The sequence below is a fragment of the Acromyrmex echinatior genome, chromosome 2 (genome assembly GCF_024713525.1).
Source record: "Acromyrmex echinatior isolate Ae372 chromosome 2, ASM2471352v2, whole genome shotgun sequence".
NCBI classification, from domain to species: Eukaryota; Metazoa; Arthropoda; class Insecta; order Hymenoptera; family Formicidae; genus Acromyrmex; species Acromyrmex echinatior.
The window spans coordinates 8408983-8432345 of record NC_141853.1 but is presented as its reverse complement, the minus strand read 5'-3'; the positions used below and the strand labels follow the sequence as shown (position 1 = coordinate 8432345).

At 42.5% G+C, this 23363-nt stretch overlaps 1 protein-coding gene across 4 annotated transcripts; it reads right to left on the bottom strand.

The window, feature by feature from the left end:
• Positions 1-18: 18 nt before the first annotated feature.
• Positions 19-23089, bottom strand: osa (trithorax group protein osa). Of its 4 annotated transcripts, none has more exons than XM_011069621.2 (20): positions 21580-23089; positions 21229-21351; positions 20908-21114; positions 20205-20264; positions 12189-12336; positions 11730-11828; positions 11159-11484; positions 10686-11076; positions 10469-10594; positions 10174-10355; positions 10008-10049; positions 8795-8992; positions 7783-8002; positions 7226-7402; positions 6898-7057; positions 6543-6804; positions 6300-6465; positions 5878-6188; positions 5376-5615; positions 19-5094 (listed from the first exon to the last, which is right to left on the bottom strand). In XM_011069621.2, exons 1-20 carry the CDS (start codon positions 22438-22440, stop codon positions 3091-3093), a joined length of 6303 nt encoding a protein of 2100 aa, XP_011067923.2. In that variant the 5' UTR covers positions 22441-23089; the 3' UTR covers positions 19-3090. The 4 variants fall into 4 exon arrangements, with proteins under 4 accessions (XP_011067923.2, XP_011067924.2, XP_011067925.2 ...); XM_011069622.2 differs by having other exon boundaries at positions 8804-8992; XM_011069623.2 differs by having other exon boundaries at positions 12204-12336.
• Positions 23090-23363: the final 274 nt, after the last annotated feature.

The following is a 23363-nucleotide window of genomic DNA, read 5'->3' as shown; positions in this document are numbered from 1 at the left end:
TCAGATCGCATCTTCGTCTTGGATAAAGTACGTCTAGTTTATTTCATAATTTATTTACAAAAAGTCTTAGTAAATTACACTTACAGGCATCTCCACTCGAACTAAAGTAAATAATTTAAGAACTACATGTATTTAGATATCTATAGAATAGGATACTTTGGGGTCGGGGAGAAGCTGGGACCAGGGAAAGTGTTCTGTTTAACTTATCTCAACACGCTTCTAAATCGTATGTCTTCGCAAGAATTCGAGTCGTTTTAAACGGCTACACGTCGTATGTGAAAACTAAATCGTCATTCCATCTCTCTTAAATTCTTTCTTTCTACGAAACGAGGAAGTATACCAGTGGAAGGTGTGCGACGACGAGTTCGAATGCGTCTCTCTCTCTCTCTCTCTCTCTCTCTCTCTCTCTCTCTCTCTCTCTCTCTCTCTCTCTCTCTCTCTCTCTCTCTCTCTCTCTCTGTTTCTTTAATTGCTGCGTAAATGTTCGTGAGAGTGGGATTTTACAATTAGGTAGATGTATGTATCGTAAGAATCGTCAAAATATGTGCAAGCTGACAATCGGTATTTGTTAGTTTTACAATAACGTATATGCGCGCTTTGAAAAAGCATAAAATCTTGGTTATAAATATATTCCCATTAGAATCGTTTAATGGCACGATCGAGCTTAAATTTAAAAATCCTCTTTTATCTTTTTAATATATTCGTTTCTACATTATCGCCCAGAATCAGTTTTCATCTGCTTCTACAATGTTTTCTCATCTTCCGTCTCTCCGTCTCTTTTTCTTTATATTTTCTTTTTTGTTATCACAACGGCGTTTAATTATGTTTATAAATACGTTTATTTCAAAAAGACTGCAGTTAGTTAAATTCTCTACTTTCAAATCTTTGTTCGAAAGGAAGCCATTGGAAAAAAAAAAAGGAAAAAATGTACTGAACCTGTGAAATTTTCTAGGAATTCAAGTAATAATTACTGCAAAATTAACGGTAATTTAAGTAACTATTTAAATTAATCGGTTACTTAGTTTCGCAAGCTATATTTGTATTTTCTTTCTCTTTTCAGAGACACTGTCCCCATCCCTTTTTCTACCGGCACCCCCATCCTCCGTGCATACATACACGCGCACACATATGCATCTTTTCCTCTCCTCTCTTCCCCCCCCCTCTCTCTAAAATCATCTTTTATATTAATACGTGCATATATGAGCCTCCGTTTGTCGAAGCGCCACGTCGTATGCACGCGATCATTTTAAACACATACATGTCTCACACACGCATCTCTCGCGCGCACGTATAAACGGGCATGTGCTCTAGACCGCTTTACTCTGGAACCTCTCTCTATTCTGGAATAATTTGTTCCTCCCCTGTAAACTGGAATATATATATATACACATACATACATATATATATATATATATATAATATATAGGAATTATATAAAATATTATATAATATATATAATAAATCTATTTATTATAACATGTATAATATATATATATATAATTACATATAGTATATAATATTATATAATTCCTCTTTCGCACTTTTTTACGCGCGTAATAACTCTGCCGCATTACGTAGAATGAGAGAAGCGAAACATGCGGGATGATATAAACACGGAACATCGACGGCGTTCCGCCATATAAGAGTATTGGAAGCGGTTTTCCAGAATAGAAGAATACAGCCCGGTCCGAATGATTTCAGAATAGAGGAGTGCTAAAGCATCTCTGTCCTCATCATTTTATCTCAACATTTTCTCATTCTTTCTCTCATTTCCATTCTTCTCTCTCTTTCTCTCTCTCTCTCTCTCTTTCTCTTCCTAAACTCAAACATATACATACATACATAGATACATACATGCATGCACGCAATACACAAATACATAAACATGTACGCACGCATGCACGCTTCCTCGCTGTTTCTCTCCATCTCGCTTTCACGCTCTCTTTCTTTCTGTTACTCTTCCCTCTCAATCAGCGGCTTTATCACACGTATATTATTTTTTTTTCTCTTCTAGCAATGTCTTTCTTCAGTTCTAGTTTCTGCCTGTGCTTCTAAAATCGAGACTTCTTGCGGCCTTACAGCCGCAAACGTATATTTGCGCCACCGTAGCCGCAGCACGAAAATCGAATAAGATTCAAATGGAAGTGTGTTATCTACAAAATATCTTAATTACTCGCTAATTACAGCACAAAACATGCAAATATAAAAATTTGCATTATATTATCGTTTAATATTTATATATATCATCATCCGATATATCATTCCACATCGCACCATTAAGGTTCGCCGACATGATTCTTGGTATATATATTATTATGCAGCTGACCGTTGTCTCTTGAAAGTCCATTTTCTTTTTTTTTACTGCGTATGCATATGTGAGTGTGTGTGTGTATATATATATATATATATATATATATATATATATATATATATATATACGTGTGTGTGTGTGTTTTTGTGTGTGTCATGTCCACGCTTGCGGTTGCACACGCGCGCATGTATGTCTGTGTGTCTGTGTTTGTTTAGTTTGTGTTGTGTGGATATACTCAGTGGATATGGGATGTGTGTCGATCCGTGTTTTTCTATATATGTGTATTTGTGATGTGTGTGTGTGTATGTGTGTGTATCTTTTTCTTTCATTAACTATGAAATATCTTACACTATCGATATTATTCCAATTCATCGAAGGGGAAGGTATACCGGCAGGCGGATATCGCATCGGGTATACCTACACGCTAACACCAATAATTAAACTTTCTTACTTCCTGTTTAATCGATATAAAACTACAACTGCGCTGCCATGGCTTTTAATCAGCACTTTTGTTCCTTCACTCGTGTACTCTATCACGTCGTGCGCGAGTCTTTCTCGCCTCGTCACTCTCCCTCGTCTCTTTCCATCGTATATATCCGTCTATCTCCCGCTTTCCCCACAACGTCCGCCTTTTAACGCACTACAGCCGTCCGTACACAACGTCGTACCATCACAACATCGTCGCCGTCGCGTGCGTCTTATTCGTCGTTGTCACCGTCGGCACCGTTAATAATAATCCGCGCGAATCGCGTACTAATGTTCCGACCGACGACAGAGAGTTACGTGCCCCTCGAACACTGGAACAACACGCGCGCGACTATCGCAGCGACCTGCTGATCCAGGATCTGGCTCATTACCAAGGCGAGCAGGCGGGACTCGTGTTGCAGAAGGAGAGTTCGATTATCCGGATGCCTAGCGAGATTGAGCAGCGTGCCGGCTGCACGTCGCAACATATCCAGGCTGGTGCCCATCGATTCGGGATTGTCACGCAGAGCCGCGAGACCGTGCTGATTAGCGACACCGATTGCACTTGATTCGGCCTGCTCGATGAACGCAACGAGCAGCGCAACACACGGCGTCTGCAGGGCGATGGTGCGCGCGACGCCGCTATCCGCGGCCGACAGGAAGTGCAGTAGATTCACGCCGAATTCACGCAGCACCTGTTCTTCGCTGCGGCAAAGAAGCCTAGTCAGCACCGAGCATAGTCTCTGTAATCGTGAGTACGGCGGCGTCGCCACTACCAGATCAACATTGCACTCGGTAACGCATAATTTGCACAACGCCTCAAGCGCGAGTCTCTGCGGCGACAATGAGGAATTCGGACCGACCGTTGGGAAAGGATCCTGACCATGTGCAGCCGGACATACGGCCCAGTGAAGAAGACCGTCAAGCACTGGCCGCGAGATCTCCTCTGGATGCTGGCTCAGATCCATGTGGCCGGATATGTTAGCGGCCATCACGAGGACGTTCTCCCTCACATGATGGAGGAAGTCCCACCACCACTCGCCCTCACCTTGTAGACTGCTACACGAGTCCGCAAAATCCGCGTCCTCTTCACGATCGTAATTGCGGGTCTTTTGCGCCCGTATCGGGTGTTCGTGATGCAACAGCAATAACTTGCCTAGTAGACTGAGGAACGTAACGTTCTTCGCGAATTCCGCTTCATTGCCGGGGATAAAAGTGAGATTCCTCAAGATTGTCGACAGGCACACGCAACGACGGGCCAGGTTGTCCTGCGTTTCCGTAACCAGGTAAAGACTCGCTTCGTCCCTGGAGTAGCTCTCGTCCTCGTAATCACTTATCCTCCGTCGTTTTAACGTTCCTGCCGGATCTCTTATTTGTAATCTTGGTCCCTCCCTGTCGTCTCTCGTCGTTAGCAATTCATGTTCGTCCGTCGTTTCTGTCTTAATCTCAGTTTTATCTAGGGTGTTATCAATGTTGCCTGAAACCGTCGCTACCGATTCATTCAGTCCATTTTGCGTCGGCAACGAGTCCTCGTCGTTCTTTGACATATCACTGCCAAAGTGTTCACCCATATTGTTGTTTGCTTTCGTCATTTCGCTGTCACAATCCTTTTTAAAACCGTCGTTCTTCTTCTCGAACAGCTCCCTTGTGAGATCGTTCATCTCTACCGGCTCCTTCTTGATCCTCGACAGCACGTCACTCAAAGTTTTCGTCTTCTTTTTCTTGTCCAACTGTTGCTGCTGCTTACGTTCGCCACTGTCTTTGTTAGATTGCTTGTCGCCAAGCTCACCGGATTTGTGAGTGAAGTCTAACGTCTCGTGGACACCACCGACGCTATCCGCTTTGGCTTCGTCTTTCAAATCTGTGCTGTCAACTTCCTTCTGCAACAACGGCGGTTTCTCGTCCCTTAGTAAACGGGCGAAAGGCACCGAGCTCACCTCAGACTGAAAACACGTGACGATGTATTTGGTCGCGTTCGTATCGACTTGCCACGGCTCGGTTTCCGACTCGCACTCCTGATGATCCCAAGGCCTCCGGGTGTCCAAAACAAACAGATCGTCATCTCGAGGGACGATCTTAACAGGGCGACCTCTCCTCGAGAGATACGTATAATTCGATGTCGACAGCAATTTCGTCCGATCTTCCGAATCGATCGGGCGCGTTACCGCACCGAGGTCTACCTCCGGACCATCTGCGGCCTGGCAATAGCGATCGTCGTCGTTTACACATGATTCGAACATGTCGGAGAGAGAACGCGAGAAGTGTTCCAGCAGAACGTCCAGTAGTCCGGGGAGGTGTGTCAATCCGAAATAACTTACCTGTAAACGGAAAATTTATAAACATTTTGTATATGTACGTATGTGTTTATTTTATTATTATATATAAAAATATTTAATATCTTTTTATACGAGCGTTTTTTTACGTTAATTAAGTTTTCAAAATATATATAAGTAATTGCGGCGCGAAAAATTCGTTAATATAAATTATTGTATATCTTTCATATTTGTTGCATATTTTATCTTTTTAATTTTATGTGAATTTCTGTATAGTCATTGTTTTTTTTCCTTAAAATAATTATAATATCAAAAAATATACTCACAGAAGAGTCATCGAATAACAAAATGTTTAATACATCAAGGGCCCAGCAGCTTTCAGCGAGCAGACCCGATCTCAAAGCCATCATGATGCGCCAAGCTTCTACGGGCGCCACGTCAGCGCGCGTCAGTTTTCGTCGCTTGTACAAAAGAGGCGTGATCGCTTCTACACTGTCAGGAGGGAATGTCATTTCTCTCTTTGACGTCGGCTGTTGGCTAATCATGGGATTTACTCCGAGTTGAGTCTGTGCACAAGAATACGATATTTCGTTTGTTTATGAAATAACTTGATTGAAATGATACACATATCATGAAACAAATAATCCTAGGCAACTATGATAACGATAACTATGATAACTATGATAACGAAACAATTAAAGATTATACCAAGTATGGAATATGCCGATTATAACAGATATTATAAATCTTGTTAAGTTTCTCGTTATTAAATTAAATTATTTTAGAATCAACTTATGAGAATATTTATTTGCAGAATTAAACACATACCTGATGATTCCCGGGTGTTGGATACAAAGGGGACGGTTGATTCGTGTAGCGATGATCCCACGGTGGAGGCGGGTGTGCTATAGCGTTTATAGATGGTTGGGATGAGGTCCTATTCGATGGCTGACTGGCCCATTGTTGATTACTAGCCATGTTGACTGCCGGAGCAGTTGGGGCAGCGGTGACGACTTGAGTTCCTTGTTGCGGCGGTTGCGGTTGTGGTTGTTGTGATGGCGATTGTGCCGGCTGGCTTGGGTATTGAACCCTATTGTTTCCACTATTACTATTGTATTGATTAGTTGTATTTGGCCATCCTGCAGCAAGAAATAGCATTTGGATTAATCAAAATTAAAATTCAAAATATTTACTTAGCAAAACTTCTTCTAAAATAGTAATACATGATTATCGACATTAAAGTATCTTACCTGGATACGCTGGTCGTTGTTGATTATATTGGGGATACTGTTGGTCTTTGGCAAAGTCTGGGTGGCGTCTAGGTTGAGTGGGACCTGGAGGGGGTGGTGGCATGTTCTTGTTAGCCGATCCACTTGCGGTATATATTTGAGTTCCAGCGGGCGCTCCATATCCACTCTGCAACGCAATTACAGATATGAAAGATTGTTAATTTTATCATTTTATCAAATATGATTAATATAAGACATCATTACTTGTTCCTGTCGATAGTAGTCTTGCGGACACGAGTATGATGACACAGTTGGCGGTTGCGAAGGCGAGGAAGGCTGGCTAGTCGCCGTTTGCTGTTGCACAGTGACCGGATGAGTCTGCGGTCCCGAAGGATAGCTGTTGCTCCGCGCATTAGGAGGCGTTCCCGTGGGATAACTAGCGGGACCTTGTTGACCGCTGGTGTATCTGTTGTACATATCCTGTCCAGTAGCGTTGTTCGGCGGCATGTTACCACTCGGATATCCTCTGTACGCGATGAAAATGAATATGAATGTTTTTCCCCGAGGAACATTATTGAAACAAGAAATACGTGATCGATGATGATCGCCTATCTCTCACCTGTCGACATCCGGTACGTATGGAGGATAATGCGATCTGGGCGAGTACGGTTGATTGAACTCTCCTTGTTGAGACATCGCGTTTCCCTGCGGCCGTATATATTGTTCTTGAGGATAGTTCTGATAAGAGCCTGTATTTTGGTAAGTGCCTTGTTGTATTCCTTCAAAAACAAAATTGTTATAAATTTTCTTGATAACGATTTGTTAATAAAATCACATGAATAAATGTATGTATTCGACAAATTCTATAGTATGTATAACACAACATTACAACAAATAAAAATAACTCTAATAGCATGCATAACCAAGAAGAAATGTGAGAAATGTACCTTGATGGGCAGAGGGTGCGCTGCTTTGGCTAGGTGGCCTAGGTGGTGGCGGCGTATACTCTGACGATGGGCCACCGGGTGTGCCACCTGCATAACTGCCCTGATAGTTTCCATAACCGTCCATAGAAGCGTTACTTGACCCAGCAGCGGGAAACGAGTCTTGAGAATTGGAAGAACCTGTAAGAACAAATCGTTTTTTAGTGTAAAAATTTCTTGATACAAGAAAGCTTTGTACAAGCAAATAATATTTTAGGGAGTAAGATTTTTTCGGAATAAAAGAATGATAAATTTCCAAGTCAGTCCTGAAATTGCAAGTTTTTCAGTTTTTCAAAATATTAGGTGTTGGAATTAATTCGTAGCGTTTTTTAATGAAAGAATGTTATTTATTTCACATGAGCATTAAAAAATACATTAATGAAAGTACTTCCCATCACTTGTAAAACGCTACGAATTAATTCCAACACCTAATACATTAAATTTCAGAATGATTTCAGATTCAAGGATATTAAAAAATCATTGGACACACTGTATATGTATGTGTAAAATATAATTCATACCCGGCGATGGTACGGAAGCAGTTCCCTTGGATCCTTTCTTTTTCGAACCCGCTTCGACCTGATTGATAATGGGTTGTGGATCCACACCGCCACGATCAAAGTGGCACTCATATGCTAGCAAATGCTTTGTATAATGCTTGCGCAAAGTGTAAGCAGCGCTACTGCTGGCACCGATACCTAACAGACCAGCTATATCCTTCCACGTCTTGTTTTTCGTCACCTACAGAAAGAAATTACACATAGATATTCTTTATTGTGCTCGCGAAAGAGTAATTTCACGTCGAATTCCAAACACAGACAAAAAATCTGCATGTCCAAAAGAAACGCAATAATATAAAAGGCATCGCCGACGTTTTATAGCCTTGAGGTCTCAAAAAAATTATATGGATCGGCGAAATCTCTAAACGCATGCAAGTATAAAAAAAAATTAAAAAAAGGATGAGAGAAATACACAGAGTACAATCGGAACGATTACCGTTATTGTAATATTTCGATATTAAAAGTTTATCTTCGTTGTGTGATTATTAGAATAATTCCATATAGCACCAAGGTTTGTAGATCAGGGTGTTTCCATATTCGACTGTTGAACAACTACTTCAAGAAAAGATATGTTAAGCATTTCTTTTTCTTTCTTTTCCTAATATTTAAACATAGATTATGAGAAAGGGATACTAATAGCAAAAATAATACAACTATACAACGTGTATCATGCACAATTCAACTAGACAAACAAAGTAAAAAAACAAAGCGTATTCTGAGGTGTTCCAATACAAATTACTTCAATTCAATTTCAAATCTGAACTCCGATAAATTATCAAAGTTTTATCAAAGTTTTGCTCGACGCAAACTTTAGAAATACTTTGAATCATCGAGCACCAATAGCAAGGAGTAATCAACAAAAGACACCTCAAAAATGTACAGTGTGCAGAACAAATATAAAGAATGTAAAAATACATAAAAACGATACAAAAACTATGTAAGACACCAAGGGCTAGATGGAACTACACTGCACCTTGCATACCTCCATGAAGCCCCCCCTCTCCTTCACGTAGAGGTAAAGCCGAAATAGATCGAGGGGGTTCTTGGAGATGGTAGGGCAGCTGGTGATCGGTGATCTTCGTTCTTCCATGAAGTTGACTAGCTTATCCAGCCAACTTCTTCGTTCTAGCGATTCGTCCATTTCGTATAATTTTGCCAGACTATCTGTCTTCTGAAATTCGCAATTATTACGCTTCTTTAGCATACTCTTATATGAAAATCTTATGTAGAATTTTATTAATACAATTCGTCAGAAATGTCTCGTCGTGTATTATTGATCTAACTAAAACATAGAATAATTATTATTCTTGCAAAGCTGCGAACGTAATCCCAATCGTAGTAATTATCTAACATGCATAAATATAGTTTGTATATATATCTCTTTTCTCCATTTGATAAACATTTTTAATTAACACCAATTGTTAAGATATTCCTCATCCATTAATAAAACGTACATTTTTATCAAATAAGTCCATAAATACATAAACAGTAAATAAATAGGAAATATTAATATTCTTAAAGATTTTGAGAACTATTTCTTTCTCTCAATGTATGTTTAAAAATATTTTAATATTCGTTAGAAATTAAATGAAACAGCAATACAATAATATGCAGCCCAGTAATTTAATGCATGCGATAATTATTATCAAGTAAATTTTCTGTCATTATGCGGATATGGAGAAATAAAATATAAAGCAAAATTTGTATTGAGTACAAGAAATTAGCATATTAATATGTCTGAATAAATCGTCCACGTAACGTCATTTGAGATTGCTGCAAAATTTATGTAATACAATCTGTGGTAATATTTGTATCACTATATTATTTTTTAAAACGTAGATTATATTATAATTCTTTTGCAATCTTGTAAAAGAAGTAGTTAATTGTGCTATTATTGACTGTCCAATAAAAATATTACATTAGTATTATCAAGATAAATGACATACTTTAAAATATTAATATGTAAGTTAGAAATTAGATTATTAAAACTCTATATTAAGTATTAAGATAACGATATACTTAACGTAGCTTTTATGAATATGGCATTATGATCTGCGAGATTAATACGATGCGCATGTGCCAAGCAAGAAAAGTTAGTGTAAAGTAAAAATGTCTAAAGCGTGGAGTGCAAAAGGGGAATGACATCTTGACGATATAACAAATATTTGTAGTGAAAAAACAATAACCTTAGATCTGTACGGGTCTTGAGGCACATGACTGTTAAACACCTGTAAAATAGTAAAATATTGAAAATGCAAATAATATATTGCATTTAAATTTCATCTGTGATAATGAATTAACTGCTAATTTAGAATGTGTATCACGTGTGAAAATGCATGTGAAAATACGTACAGGACTAGCAGGAGTACGCGGCCAACCAGGACTGTTCATATCAGAATATTCCTCGTGAATCGAATTAATGCTAGCAGCGCCAGGAGACGGAACAGTGCTCTGTGGTGTCGCAGGATGGCTGTGGTATCCTCCTATCATTTCCTTCCGCACTTTTGGTGTAAATGCTGGATCTTCACCAGAGGCTGTTTGTAAATACATTTTGTTAACATAATTGCGACGACCCGAGTTTTACAAAATTAAATTCCACGAACAAAGACGAACAGATTTAGAAATAATAATTATAAATAATACTAACCAGCTGATGCATTAGATAACGTTGACTGCTGCGAACCTTCATCCAGAGACGTGCCGTCTGGACCTGTTGTTATTACAGATGTCACAGTACCACTTGAAGTAGATATGACATTTATAGCTGACGTACCTATGCATAAAACATGCAATTTTGCTATTCATTTGTGCGCGGACAATAATAAAAGGAGAAAGTCTACATGATTTAAGATATTTTCACTCACCTGAAGCAGTCGTGGTTATACCGCTGTCGTTGGAAGTCTCAGCCGTGAGATCTGCGGAATTGTGGCTGGTAGGGGTTGGTGCTGACGCGGGATGTGAATTCGGTGTTGTACTCGGCGGTGGCATCGGGCTACCCTCGTGGTTGAGAGGCGGCGTAGCTGCCGGTGTATGTAAATGTGGTACTGCCGAGCTGGTAGGCGGTGGTGGTTGATTACTTATATGATTAGGAGACGGTGGTGGTGGACCCATCGAGCTCGCCGGCGGTCCCATATTACCAATGACAGGTACTCCTGGAGCGCCTGGCGGTACCATTGCGGTTGCAGCACCATAAACTTGCGGCGGTCCCGGACTCGGTGGCATTCCCGGCGGTACACTATTAAAGCCCATTTTATGCTGAAAGACAAAACATGTTAGCTTAGACAATGACGAAATAAATTATTGTTATGCATTGTCGATTAAATTAAACGTTTATTACCGTGTACGGTGGATATTGTACTAAGTTATTGGGTCTGTTGGGAGGCTGATACTGATTGTTGGGTGGCGGTTGCGAGTTCGCAGGCGTTGGATATCCTTGTGGAAACTGCATGTGAGGACGAGGAGGCGGATACGTAGATTGTGTATGATAACCTCCAGGCTGACCTGCAGCTGTCCCACCAGCTGCATAGCCCATTCCACCACCCATTGGACTAATCCCACCAAGAGCCGTCGAACCAGGTCCCGGTTGTACTACACCAGGACCAGTACTGTTCATTTTGTAGCTATGCATATGTGGTGAAGGACCCAATGGTTGCTGGTATGCTCCTAAAATCAATGATCATTTCATCTTATTCTTATCAGTTTTAATGTGACAATTTACACTGAAAACAAATGCATATATCTTGCAAAAAACGAATGATTAGAGGTGCGTTCGGGAAAACGCTATTAGCATTATTTGTGACATTCTATCCTTGTTTTACGTCTAATAAACGATGAAGATAAAATGAGACGCAAGTAGCGTCAATAGTATCTCCCCAAGTACTCAGAAGCAGAAAAAGCAGAATTTGTACCTTGAGTGGTCATAGGAGAGTGACTCATTCGCGGTGCTGGCCCACTACTATCCGACTGGCTACTCGACGGACGTGGAGGCATCTGAACGTTTTGTTGGCCTGTACATTCAAAAATAAATTTTCAGAAAGATACTCCAATACAATGCAAAAAAAGAAAAAAAGAAAGAAAAAGATGATAGTAAGATAAACTCTTATATAACATCCAAGTTATAGTTCTTCAATATCATTATTAAGAAAAAGAGAACACAAACATATTAATTATTTGGATTGAGCATACTATACAGAGCATCCCAGATATATTGAAAAGTTAACGAGAAGTAAAATTTTCTTTTTAGAGAAGAATCAACTCTAAATCGTCACACATTAAACATGAACATTTCTGTAACTCTGGGATATCCTGTACAGAGCAATTAGAAATTCTATTATTAAATACAAATGCGAGTGAAAAGAGAGACAGACGTAAAAAAGACCGACCAACAGCAGGGGACATCGAGCGAGAACCTGTGGATCCTGTTGGTGACGGGGTAGGTCTCATCCCCTGAGAATTCGGTGTCCCTGGGCAAGCTGGTCCATTCGAACTGTCGTTACTATTCTGTCCTGATAATTCCTGCAATCCGAATTAAACCATAGGATAACAATTTACAATAATAAAAAAGAGATTATTTATAAAAATAAAAGAAAAATAATATAAAATACGAATGTATGATTGAGAAGAAATGTTATAAATTTTGGTGCAAGCTCCATATTATTTGATAATTGGAGTTTTACAATTTTACTACAGTTAGTTTATGATAAACAAAACTGTATGGGCGTGATTTTAAACAACTGATAAGAAAATACATTTAATAATACTTTTCACACAACTATCCCAAATTCATACATCATGTGATTAGTCAACAAATATCAGTTGTAATTTTTTTGAAGTAGGTCAGCACTCTAGTGAACGTTCTCACTATAAAACCATCACAAATATTCAGTCACTACGATAGCGGGGCACTAGTTAAAAATACAAGATACGGAAACGTTCTTGACGTAAACAGTTGACAATCGCGATTCATACGAGACACACGAGTTCGATCAGCGAATGGATTCCGAAGTCAGAGAGAACGAGGAAGATCACTTTAACAAGGTGAGTTGCAGTTGAATACGAGGGATCGACTCGATGAGAAGTCGCGTGAGTTGTGCTCACTGTTACGTCGGCGGTCCTGTTTAGCGCGATTCGCGCCGCCTTCGTGGCTACAGACGACGCGGCGAACCGACGTCGTCGGGAGTGCTCTCGTGTAGCTCTCGGACGATGGAGCGGCGGAGAATCGCGTGTTCCTCGTCTGGAAAATCAATCGACGTCGATACTGACGGTGACGGCGATGACGGCGGTGGCGGTGGCGGTGGCGGTGGCGGTGGCGGTGGCGGTGGCGGCGGCGGCGGTGGTGGCGGTGGCAGCGATGACGACGACGGCCGTCCGAAGCGGCGCGAAGCGAAGCGAGAACCCAGCAACGGCGATGTCGCCCATGTTATTCGAGTCCGCGCGCGCGGCGGTTAGTATATATCTCGCGCACGAATGTACGTTCTTGTCACACACGTATCCCGCGTAGCGAGCGGTACAAGGCGGAACGAGATTCTGCTTACGACGATCGTTCGCCGTCGTTGTCGTCGCAACGCGATGATGGCACGCGGCGTCGTTCTCGGCCACAGTCCACGGAGCGCACAACAACCGTGTGTATACCTCACGGTCGAAATCGGTGTGTGCATGTGCCCGCGTGTACACGCACTTGGGTATGGGTACGGGGTCTCGTCCGTCACAACGAGGCATCGACACACGAGCGGCGGGCGCGCTGCGTGTGCGTGAATACGCGCGCGTGTGCGTGCATTCAGGGTAGAGAAGGGACGGGCAGAGCGAGAGGAGGGAAGGAGAAAGAGAGTGGAACGGAGACGAGGAGAGCTATAGAATCGGGGAGAGAGATGGATAGAGTAGAGACGGTATAGGTAGGGATGGAGCGAGCGAGCGAGAGAGAGAGACGTGATCGGCGGAAGGGAGATAGCGCGAAAGGGGAACGGCGAGGGGAACGGAGTGAGGCCAAGAGGAACGAAAGAAAATTCAGGCACATCATTACACCTACCAGGCCGCGTATAGTTGCTCTGTGCGGATGGCGATTAAACACTTCCTCGGGCGTACGAGCGAATGTACGGTGCATAGGCCGTCCGGCACAAGGACTCTCGGCATGACGCGAGAGATCGAAGGAGAGGCGTTACCCGGCTCTCCACTTAAAGCACGACGAGTAGCAACCGGAGGCGGAGGAAGAGAGAGAGAGAGAGAGAGAGAGAGAGAGAGAGAGAGAGAGAAACAATAAGAGAAGCGGAAACGTATTTTGCACCGTGTGGAGTCGCGCTTTCACATGTTTGTCGAACCGCGCGGAGTAACGTACGCGCGAAGCGGAGGAGAATGTTCTCTTCTCGGAGAGGATTTCGCGAACGAGAGAATTATTGGACCATCGTTGGCGTATATCGGTTAAACGCAGGCATTATATTCCCGGTTGTATTCGTTCCTGGTTGTGCCCGTCCCCCCCTTTTTCGCGCGTCGGTGGACGCGCGCGCTCTTTTTATCTCTCTCTCTCTCTCTCTCTCGCGCGCGCTTTTATTCCGCCAACGCCGTCATTTTATTGTCGTGTGCGTGCCACCTCGTTCTCCGCGAGCGTCGCATGTTGTGTCAATAAGTCTGCCAAAGAGCTCCGTGTCACAGTACCGAGGCTGATGGAACTTTAGAAGAGGCACGTAGAGTTACGTAGTACAGTAATAGTCGCGTCTCTCGTAATCGTCGTCCCTCTGTTCGCGCCTGCCTGCCTGTTTGCCTACGTGAATATGTGCGTGCGTGCGCGTGTCGCGTGCACACGCGTCAAGCAGGTTATAATCCGCGCTTGGAGAGTCCGCGACTTTGAACGTACAATAATGTGCGCGACAGAGAGAGGCGTAGGTCGCGCGATACGAAACGTTGAGCAAGAAGCGATCCTTTTTATCGGGGTCGCTCCTCGTCGTCGCCGAGATCTCGGTTTACAGATTTCCGCGTCTAGTTAAGCTGGCTGGCGCTGGCTCGTCGGAGTTGGAACGGAGGGCGTTCTTTCGATGGCGCGGCAAGCGTTCGCCGCCGCCGCTCGGCCATTTCCGCCGAGCCTCGGCTACTGTGCGCCAGCGAATCGTTTCGTTCCCAAAAGCCCTGGCTCCGGTCTCGGGAACTCTATCCGAAGTCGATATATTCCCGTATATATAGTTAGTTACTCTACTATCTATTCTCACTAATAATATTATTATTTCCGTTAATATTCTACCTTTTCGTGGCGTATCTTTTCTCCGAGAAAGATTTTCTCTTTTATCCTCCTCCTTCTCTGTTTTCAATTACTTTGAACGTAGCCGATAGATCGCGAATGTCCAGAATCATGAAGTTGTCAACTTCATCGCCGTCCCGAATGTATCTATCGAATGTATAGCACACAGATCGTCTCGTGTGTTGGATATATGATATCGTACGATTTCAGACTCACATACAGACATGCACACGCATACAAAAACGCAAAAATCGTGGCGCGACAAGCGTTCGGCGAACGTCGTACGACTTCGGCACTTTTCGATCGGCGAATTTGTGTGCCCCAGTAAAGCCTGGGCACCGAGATTCCGTCTATACGATCTCTCTCGTTGTGTGTTCTCTTTATGTAAAAATAAAATAAACCCATCCCATGTTTCATTAATTTCACGTGGAGTGATAAGGAAGGGGAGAAAATACATGTATAATACCACCTAGATCGCAACATCGACAAAGATCCGCGCGAATAAAATGCAGCGCGATAAAAATGGATGATAAAAGTAAAAACGTTTAATATATCCTCGATACAGAGAGAGAGAGAGAGAGAGAGAGAGAGAGAGAGAGAGAGAGAGAAGTTATTTAACGTTAAATACGGCTATCCGATTCACGCTCCGAAATAAAAATGTACATGACAGACGAATATTCGGACATTCAACGCCAAACGTAGATTAAAATCGTGGAAATGTAGACTTAAATCTTCATGTATATAAGATTCGTTGTCTTTACTTTTTGATAACGAAAAACAAAAGTTCTTGCTCCGTTTTGGCGCGTTCGAGTCGAATGGCTCCTTCTTATCGGTCGAATGAAATTAAAAGCGATCGTATTAAGAGGGCGACGGAAGAGGATCCTAAAGTCATCTGTTTTACCGATTCAGCAGGATCTACACACATGCAATTTATGTTATTGATACATCATTATGCACTACTACTCTCTAAATTTCTTGGAACGAAATCTCAATCCGAAAGAATTAAAATGCTTTCACTATTTAAAAACTTTGCATTTTTGAATGAGTGATTTTCATTATTTTTTTGGAGTAAATCTCATTTTAAACATGTTAAACCTCTCCAAAAAAAAAAAGTAAAAATTTGCCACTCTTTTTCAAGAGAGCACATCAATATCGCACACATATATATAAATTTTCTAACTAATCTTTCATATTACAGGACAAATTCCTCAAATTCCATAACTTTTCTTTGATTTCCAAACAAAATTTTATGATTTTCTCTGACTTCCAATAAAATTTTGAAATTTTCTGTATTTTTGCTCTAATTTGGTAATCACTAAATATTTTGTTGTGAGATTAATTTAATACAGTAATGTATGTAAATTACTATTAAATGTTGCTAACACAGCTTGCATTTTTAATAGTTAAGTTGGTAGTATTCCAAAACTGCGTAATATGATGTATGTACATCAAACTTCTTTAAAGTTAAAAATTTCGATTTTTCAGAAAATTTTGCTAAATTCGCTGATTTTTCTTATTATTTTCAATTATATGATAATTCTCTGATTATTCCCTAATTTCTAATTTTTCAATCCCGTATTAAGTATCTAAATCTAATTATAAGAAGTTAACTCAGTTCATGTAATCTTTAGTCTAACCTAAAATTGTTTTATATGTACAAAGTACAAAAATTTTATATAAAGCCAATATTAAAAATGCTAGAAGGATTTTTTGAACAATATACGAATTTAGATCGATGAGAATGTATCTAATTAATCTTGTGTTAAGTTTTAGTAAGCACTTAAATATATATTTCTTGTCATGTGTGAATTTATTTACATTCTGACTCTGCACATTGCGCGCCAAAATCTTTTTTAATTCTTAAAACGCATTCATGAACAGAATCAAAATAGTAATATCACTTACTAAATTATACAAGTAAATTAATACTTTTTTTTATGCTAACAAGCATCTTTTACAAGAATATTAATCGTTATATATTAATGACAATCTAAAAATAGCGAATAATTTAATGTGAAAAATATTACTTCAGTAATGTAATTTGCTACTTTTTTCATTTTTTTTTTGTATAAAGTCGACCGGTTTGGACTACATTATCATTTATAATTTATTTATTAAAAATATTTATTTAAAAAATAATTAGTGAAAAAGACGACTTTAGGATTCTCTTTAGTGTTCTCGTCTCGCTAACTCGTTGGTTATCGAATTTCAGTTCGAAATACGCGTTTTGCGAATAAATTCCGCTTCGGACGCAAGATACGTTCGAGTCGATTCAAGTTGGCGCGAATTGGGAACGCCGATTTGATTCGTACAATCCATTGTCACCGAAGTCAGAGTGTTTACGTTATCGCACACGACGAAGTTAATCCGTTCGATAGAAACGCGCTGAGCTTCAGCGATATGCTACGTGAATGTATGTATAGAAAGGTCCGATCCGATCGGCATTTCTCTTTCTCTCTCCCTTTCTCTCTCTCTCTCTCTCTCTCTCTCTCTCTCTCTCTCTCTCTCTCTCTCTCTCTTTCATGGGCCGGTCACAAACACACGTATAGCAAGAAGATGTGCGTGAATGAAAACGTAAATAACGCTCGCGGGGGGGCATGTGCATATATTCGCTCGCGTTCTCGGACGAGCGCGAAATCGCTCGGGTTACGCAACATTATTTTTATCTGCCGGTCGGCGTAATGTTATTATCCCGTCGGTTGTGACAATAACTGAATCCGAGGTTCATTCAACTCCGTCCATTTATCGGGGGAGAAAAAAAGAAGCGGGTATCGGGCCGATCGTCAAAACAATAGATAATTTCGATGAGAATTTTGATATGAGAGATCGCTATCTTAATTTGCGAAGACCGACAAGGGAAGGATATTTTTTTTATTTTTTCCGCAATCGCTCATAATTGGCTGGGAATTATTAGCGGATCCCGGTACTCCGAAATATCGGAGATCACCTGTAACAGACTAAATATCATGTGTTCCGTAGAAACCATGTGTTCCCATCAAACGTACATTTGGATCGTCTGCTACCGCTCGTCGTTGTTCGGCTGCATACGAGTCGCGCCCGCTCCGGTCACCGCTGCCGATACATCGACGTTTTATTGACCGTACACCGCGTACCGTGACCGTGCATAAAGTTTCTGCCATTTACGACCGTTTATGCCATCGCGGGTTTTTCCCGGATTATTTCTCATGCTTGCCACTCGTCCTAGTATCTCTTGATTTACTCCAATTCAAGAGAAACGATTTATTCCAATTTTAAAGGGTCAACGAGATGATAAAAAAATTTTTCCGATCCATTGATATTAATTCTCGACTTCTAGCTTTTTATATACGACAAAAAGTATGGAGAAAAACCTAGAATATGTATAATAACTTATTTTTCCTATTACAGCCGGGTTCTAAAGTTACAGTTAAAATTAACCGATTCTCGTGTGAAAATTTTTCGTCATTTCGCGAATTTGACAGATCGAGTTCGCTCGCGAAACAACAAATCGTTCCTTCCTCGCCGTTTCATAACGTCGTAGAGCAAGTCGCGCTGGAGTAACATGGCGGGTATCACCGCGACGGCGCCGAGAGCGCATGTACTCTGCAAACGATTCGTGCGGTTAAAGATCCGCGAGCATTCCCGCCCTGGTGGCCGAGCCAACGGGGCCGACGATGTTGTCCTGTTCCTCTCGTCGCGCATCTCGCGGGATGTTATCTCGCGGTGGTGAGTATCCCGGGGCGCTCTGACTCTCTCTCCCCCCCCCCCTCTCTCTCTCTCTCTCTCTCTCTCTCTCTCTCTCTCTCTCTCTCTCTCTCTATATATATATATATATATATATATATATATATATATATATATATATATATATATATGTATATATCTCTCTCTCGAACGCCCTGGAACGGCTCGATGCCGCAAACGACGGCGTCCGGAAACTTGGAGAGCGTCACGCAGATCCTACAATAATAATCCCGTGTCGCTATACGCAGAGCGAGAGAGTTCACGAGGAGTTCTTACGTTTCGCGGAACGGTACATTGCGATTGCGATTCGAGAGGCCGCGCCGTGGTAGCGCAAGAAGTTCGATGGCGTGTCGCAGAGTGACAGTCGCATGATCCAGCGTACCGAATATAGCCGAGCACGACACAAAACGTCACGTCGTCGCGCGCGTTGGCAGTGGGGAGGATCGCCGCCGTCGCCGCTGTCGCCGTCGTCGTCGGTTTTCGACCAATCGCGCTCGCGTTCGCATCGCACTCCGCTACCGTCACCGCGTTATCCGTGTCGGTTCTTTCGCTTACCCGCCCATGCAAACGCGCCGGCAGTGGGGACGGGTAACCCCGGGGCGAGGGACAGGAGTGCGCGAGCGGAGGGGAAACACGGCGGGGAAGTCGCTAATATCTGGGGCTCCGGCGGCCGCGCAACTCGCGCCCTAATCGAACTCTACGAGAGTCGGGTACTCTCCATCCCCACCGTCGTCATCCGCTCCATCTCCCCTCACGCTCTTCCGCTCCTTGCTCATCCTCCTCCTCCTGCTTCTTCTCCTTCTCTGCTACCACTTCCTTGGCCTCCTGATCCCCTCGCACACCACGCGAGGGGCCACCCTTTCGCTCACTCTCGCTCGCTCTTTTCGTCGGGAAAGTACTTGAACGAGTACCAAGACCGAAGTCGTAGATAGAGACCTTGCAAGTAGTACTTTGCGAGACGGAAAATTCGCCTTTCGATCTATTCCCAAACTTGCGCGTCGCGATTTCGCCAGAGATGATTGGCATCCCCGTGGGATATTCTATATACTTTCACGCACACATACACACATGCAGTATTAAATTTCGATAAGAATTTCACCGGTATCGATACACTGAGCCGCGTAGCTTCTGCTAGGCGAATAGATAGGAGAATAGAATTAATTCAAATCGTACATGAAATCTCTACGACAATCATTCCTGTCACGGCGGGGATTATGCAATCACCGGCAAAAACTTGTTTGCTACGTTGCGGATACTTTAAGCTTTTCTTTTCACACGCGCACACACACACACACACACACACACACACACACACACAAACACACACATACATCTGTCTGAATCCTGAGAAGGAGGCGCAGCGAACGCGACGTCGATGTACTTAATTTCTAAGGATAAAATAAAATTAATCTTAATTGTGTATATGAAATCTCACCCCAGAGTCAATTCCTTGAGTATTTGGTGTTGTAGCTCGCTGTTGTATATTGTGGAAAGCCTGAAAAGAGACACAATACTATGAATAAACTGTTTTTACATTATAGAAATACACTGTAAACGCATACATTTCTAAACTATATATTCTGACATGTCTTAATTTTTAATATATTCATGGAAATATTGATAGATTCTGTTATGTATACATATCTTCCTAGAACATTTAAATATCTCCAATAAGTTATTTACAATCAACGTGTTATAAATTTGTAAAATAAAATGTGTAAATAAGGAATCTGCACTGTATATATACTATCTTAACAATTCATTTATGTATCCTTTCACAAAGAATTTGTATATATTATATTTTACACATCGCATTACAAATATCCCTGATTAATGTTGTCAATTTTTAAAATCTATTATTTTGCGTCAATAACATGATTATCACATCAAGTTTATTTACAAAAATGAGTCAATGTCAAAATTTATGTCATGCTTTTTACTTCTATAAAAAAAATATACTCCATTTTCGTAAACTTCCTTTCTTACACGTAAATTATACGTTCTATGTATAAATAAACTATCAATGTACTTCCGTTAGAAAAATAATTGTAGAGAAGTAAAGATAACTGAAATTCTAATACATTCCAGTGATACATTAGAGACTATTAACTATTAGTAATTTTTGTAATAATGTTCACCTGGGTCTGACTGGTAGCTTGTGGCTGCGGTGACGCAGCAGGTGGTGGAGCTGGAGACTGAGACAAAGCACGCTGTGGTGACTGACCTGATGGAGTGACCTGATTACTTGGTGGTGGAGGTGGATTTGGTGGTCCGCCTTGATTCCATCCTCTTTGTTCCGTATATAAGCTTGAGGGATGACTGGTTTGCGTCGTATAAGAGTTTAGCTAAAAAGATTAAAGAAAATATCGTGTAGAAACATTGGTTCGATTGGCTACATCTTCTCGATATTAATAAGAATTAAATTAAAGTTACGGATTGAAGGCAAGGCATTAGTTTACCTGATGATGACTGTAAGGTGCGTGAGGTCTCGTAGGTGAGGAATATCGTTGGGTATATTGTTGATATTGCATGGGTGTTGGAGAACTCTGTGCTCCTGGCCCTGTATGTAATCTCGGTGAACCCTGATAGATTAAGAAACGTATAACAATTAGATCGTATATATATACAAATATAATCTTTTAGCTAGATCTAAAATGTGCAGATGATACAAAAACTATAGGACTCGTAACAAGAAAAAGTACACGTATCGTAACGCTAGGTTTAGTTGCTGGGCTTAACCTAAGTAAAATATACTAGAAGGAGGGAGGGAGGGGGGTGAGTAATAAAAAAGTATAGATGTGTTTGTTTACCGTCTGCGGAGGACGCTGACTGGGTTGCGGATAAACTGGAGGCACAACCGGTGGCCTTTGCATAGACCATGGCTGCTGATACTCAGGTCCCATACCGGGATAATTTCCATGAAACCGATGGACCGGAGTAGACGCCTGTAGCAATTGATTCAAGGTAGGGGTAGGACCAGCGGTCTGGGACATACCCTGTCCAGAGAGAAACCTCGGCTGAGAACCAGAGAAGTTGCCAGAGGTGGCACTGACGTACAATCGCGTCTCGATCTTGGAAGGAGAGTAGTGCTCCTCCATCTCGGCCCGATGGGTCCGGTCGGACTCGTGCATCAAGTGTTTACCATGATAGTCGAGTTGCTTGCCGGGAAAGTCCGCGTGCTTGGCAACGTACTCCGGGAGCTGCTTGCCGGGGGGATAATCGACAGCGAGGGAGGACTTGGTCGGGGCGAATTGGTCGCCGGATTTGTTGTTGCTGTACTCGTCCGAGTAGTCGCGTATCACGTTTGGCGCGAACGGATGGCCCGGGTGGCCGGGATGGCCGGGTGCGTCGTGCGCCTCTTGCTTGCCGACGGGCTCCTGGGACGTCTGGCCGGCCTCACGCGGCGATTTTACCTCACCGGCGGCAGTGTGTCCGCCAATGTCCTCGCGGTATTGACTCATCTCGTAGCCCGTCGTGTCCCCGCCGCGACTCACATATTTAAGCAGCTGGGCCGCGCCCCGGGACACTTTATCGTCCGGCTCGGAATCCAGCTGCTGCTTCGCACTAGCACTCGCACTATTCCCACCGACTTGCGTACGCTTCTGTGCGCATTTCACGGACTCGTTCAGCTTCACATCGTTTTGTTGGCTCTCGGCTTGCGTCGCAGCCATGTTCTCCTCTCCTCACGGAGCCATCGTCGTTTTCGTAAACTGGCCAATCGCGGGACCTCGTGCGCGCCTCGCTATGGGGCCAAGTACTACGTACTCGAAATCGAAATACCGATTAATCGAACGGCTCGCGTCGCGGCTAACACCTTACGGCACATCCTCGATCGGCCGTCCGTGGACTAAACGGCGCGCCAGGAAAAATCACTTCCTGGCCTTTTCAAAGTGGAGGGAACCAAAAAAAACTCATATGCGAACGTCAAAAGCAGCGTCGCATGTTAAACGCCATCTTGCGGCGTACTCACGCACCGAGGCCGCCTGCCTTCCTTTGGCCGCCGTTTACAACGCATCCCCTCATTTCCGCTCGCCGAGTCGCCATCCCAGACCCGTCGCCGTACTCGTACTCGCCACTCGCCGTCGCCGTTCGCCCCGAAAGCCTCGTTTCTATCTGTTTTTATCGATACCACCATTTCATTTTATACTCGCGCTCCGACGAGATCCTTCTCGAGGGGAATTCGAATCGATCTCGAGATCGCGAGGCACATTTTCTACTCCAAAATTAACTACCATTCTCTCGCCTCGTAACTGCATTAGCCAATCGTAGGCTGATTGACCCGAGCGTTGATAGAATCCGTTAAATTACGATGCATTAACGCTCGCTATCATCTAGCCTCGTCGATTTATTTATTCGTCTACCCGTTTTAATCGCACGCTCTGTCTCTCTCCCTCTCTACGCCTTCATTTCTTTTTTTTCCTCTTTAGAGTCCATCGCTACGCTTTAAATCTATCCCTCTTTAAATCAATGTATATCGTGAGAACGTTATTGTTAAACAAACGAATCTACGTAGTTTCCGAAAACTCGATCGCAATCCCGTATTTCGGATTCGACAGAAGCAACACAACGCGACTCGCGCGGATCTAATCGACGA

Bases quoted from the DNA above. Each gene is read 5' to 3' on its own strand.
- osa (XM_011069621.2), bottom strand. From the start codon at position 22,440: ATGGCTGCGACGCAAGCCGAGAGCCAACAAAACGATGTGAAGCTGAAC. The intron at 8,003-8,794 runs GTGCAGTGTAGT...TTCTTTCTGTAG, and splicing joins GCTTCATGGAGGTATGCAAG to GTGACGAAAAACAAGACGTG. The intron at 7,058-7,225 runs GTACATTTCTCA...TTGTTTTTGAAG, and splicing joins CGCACCCTCTGCCCATCAAG to GAATACAACAAGGCACTTAC.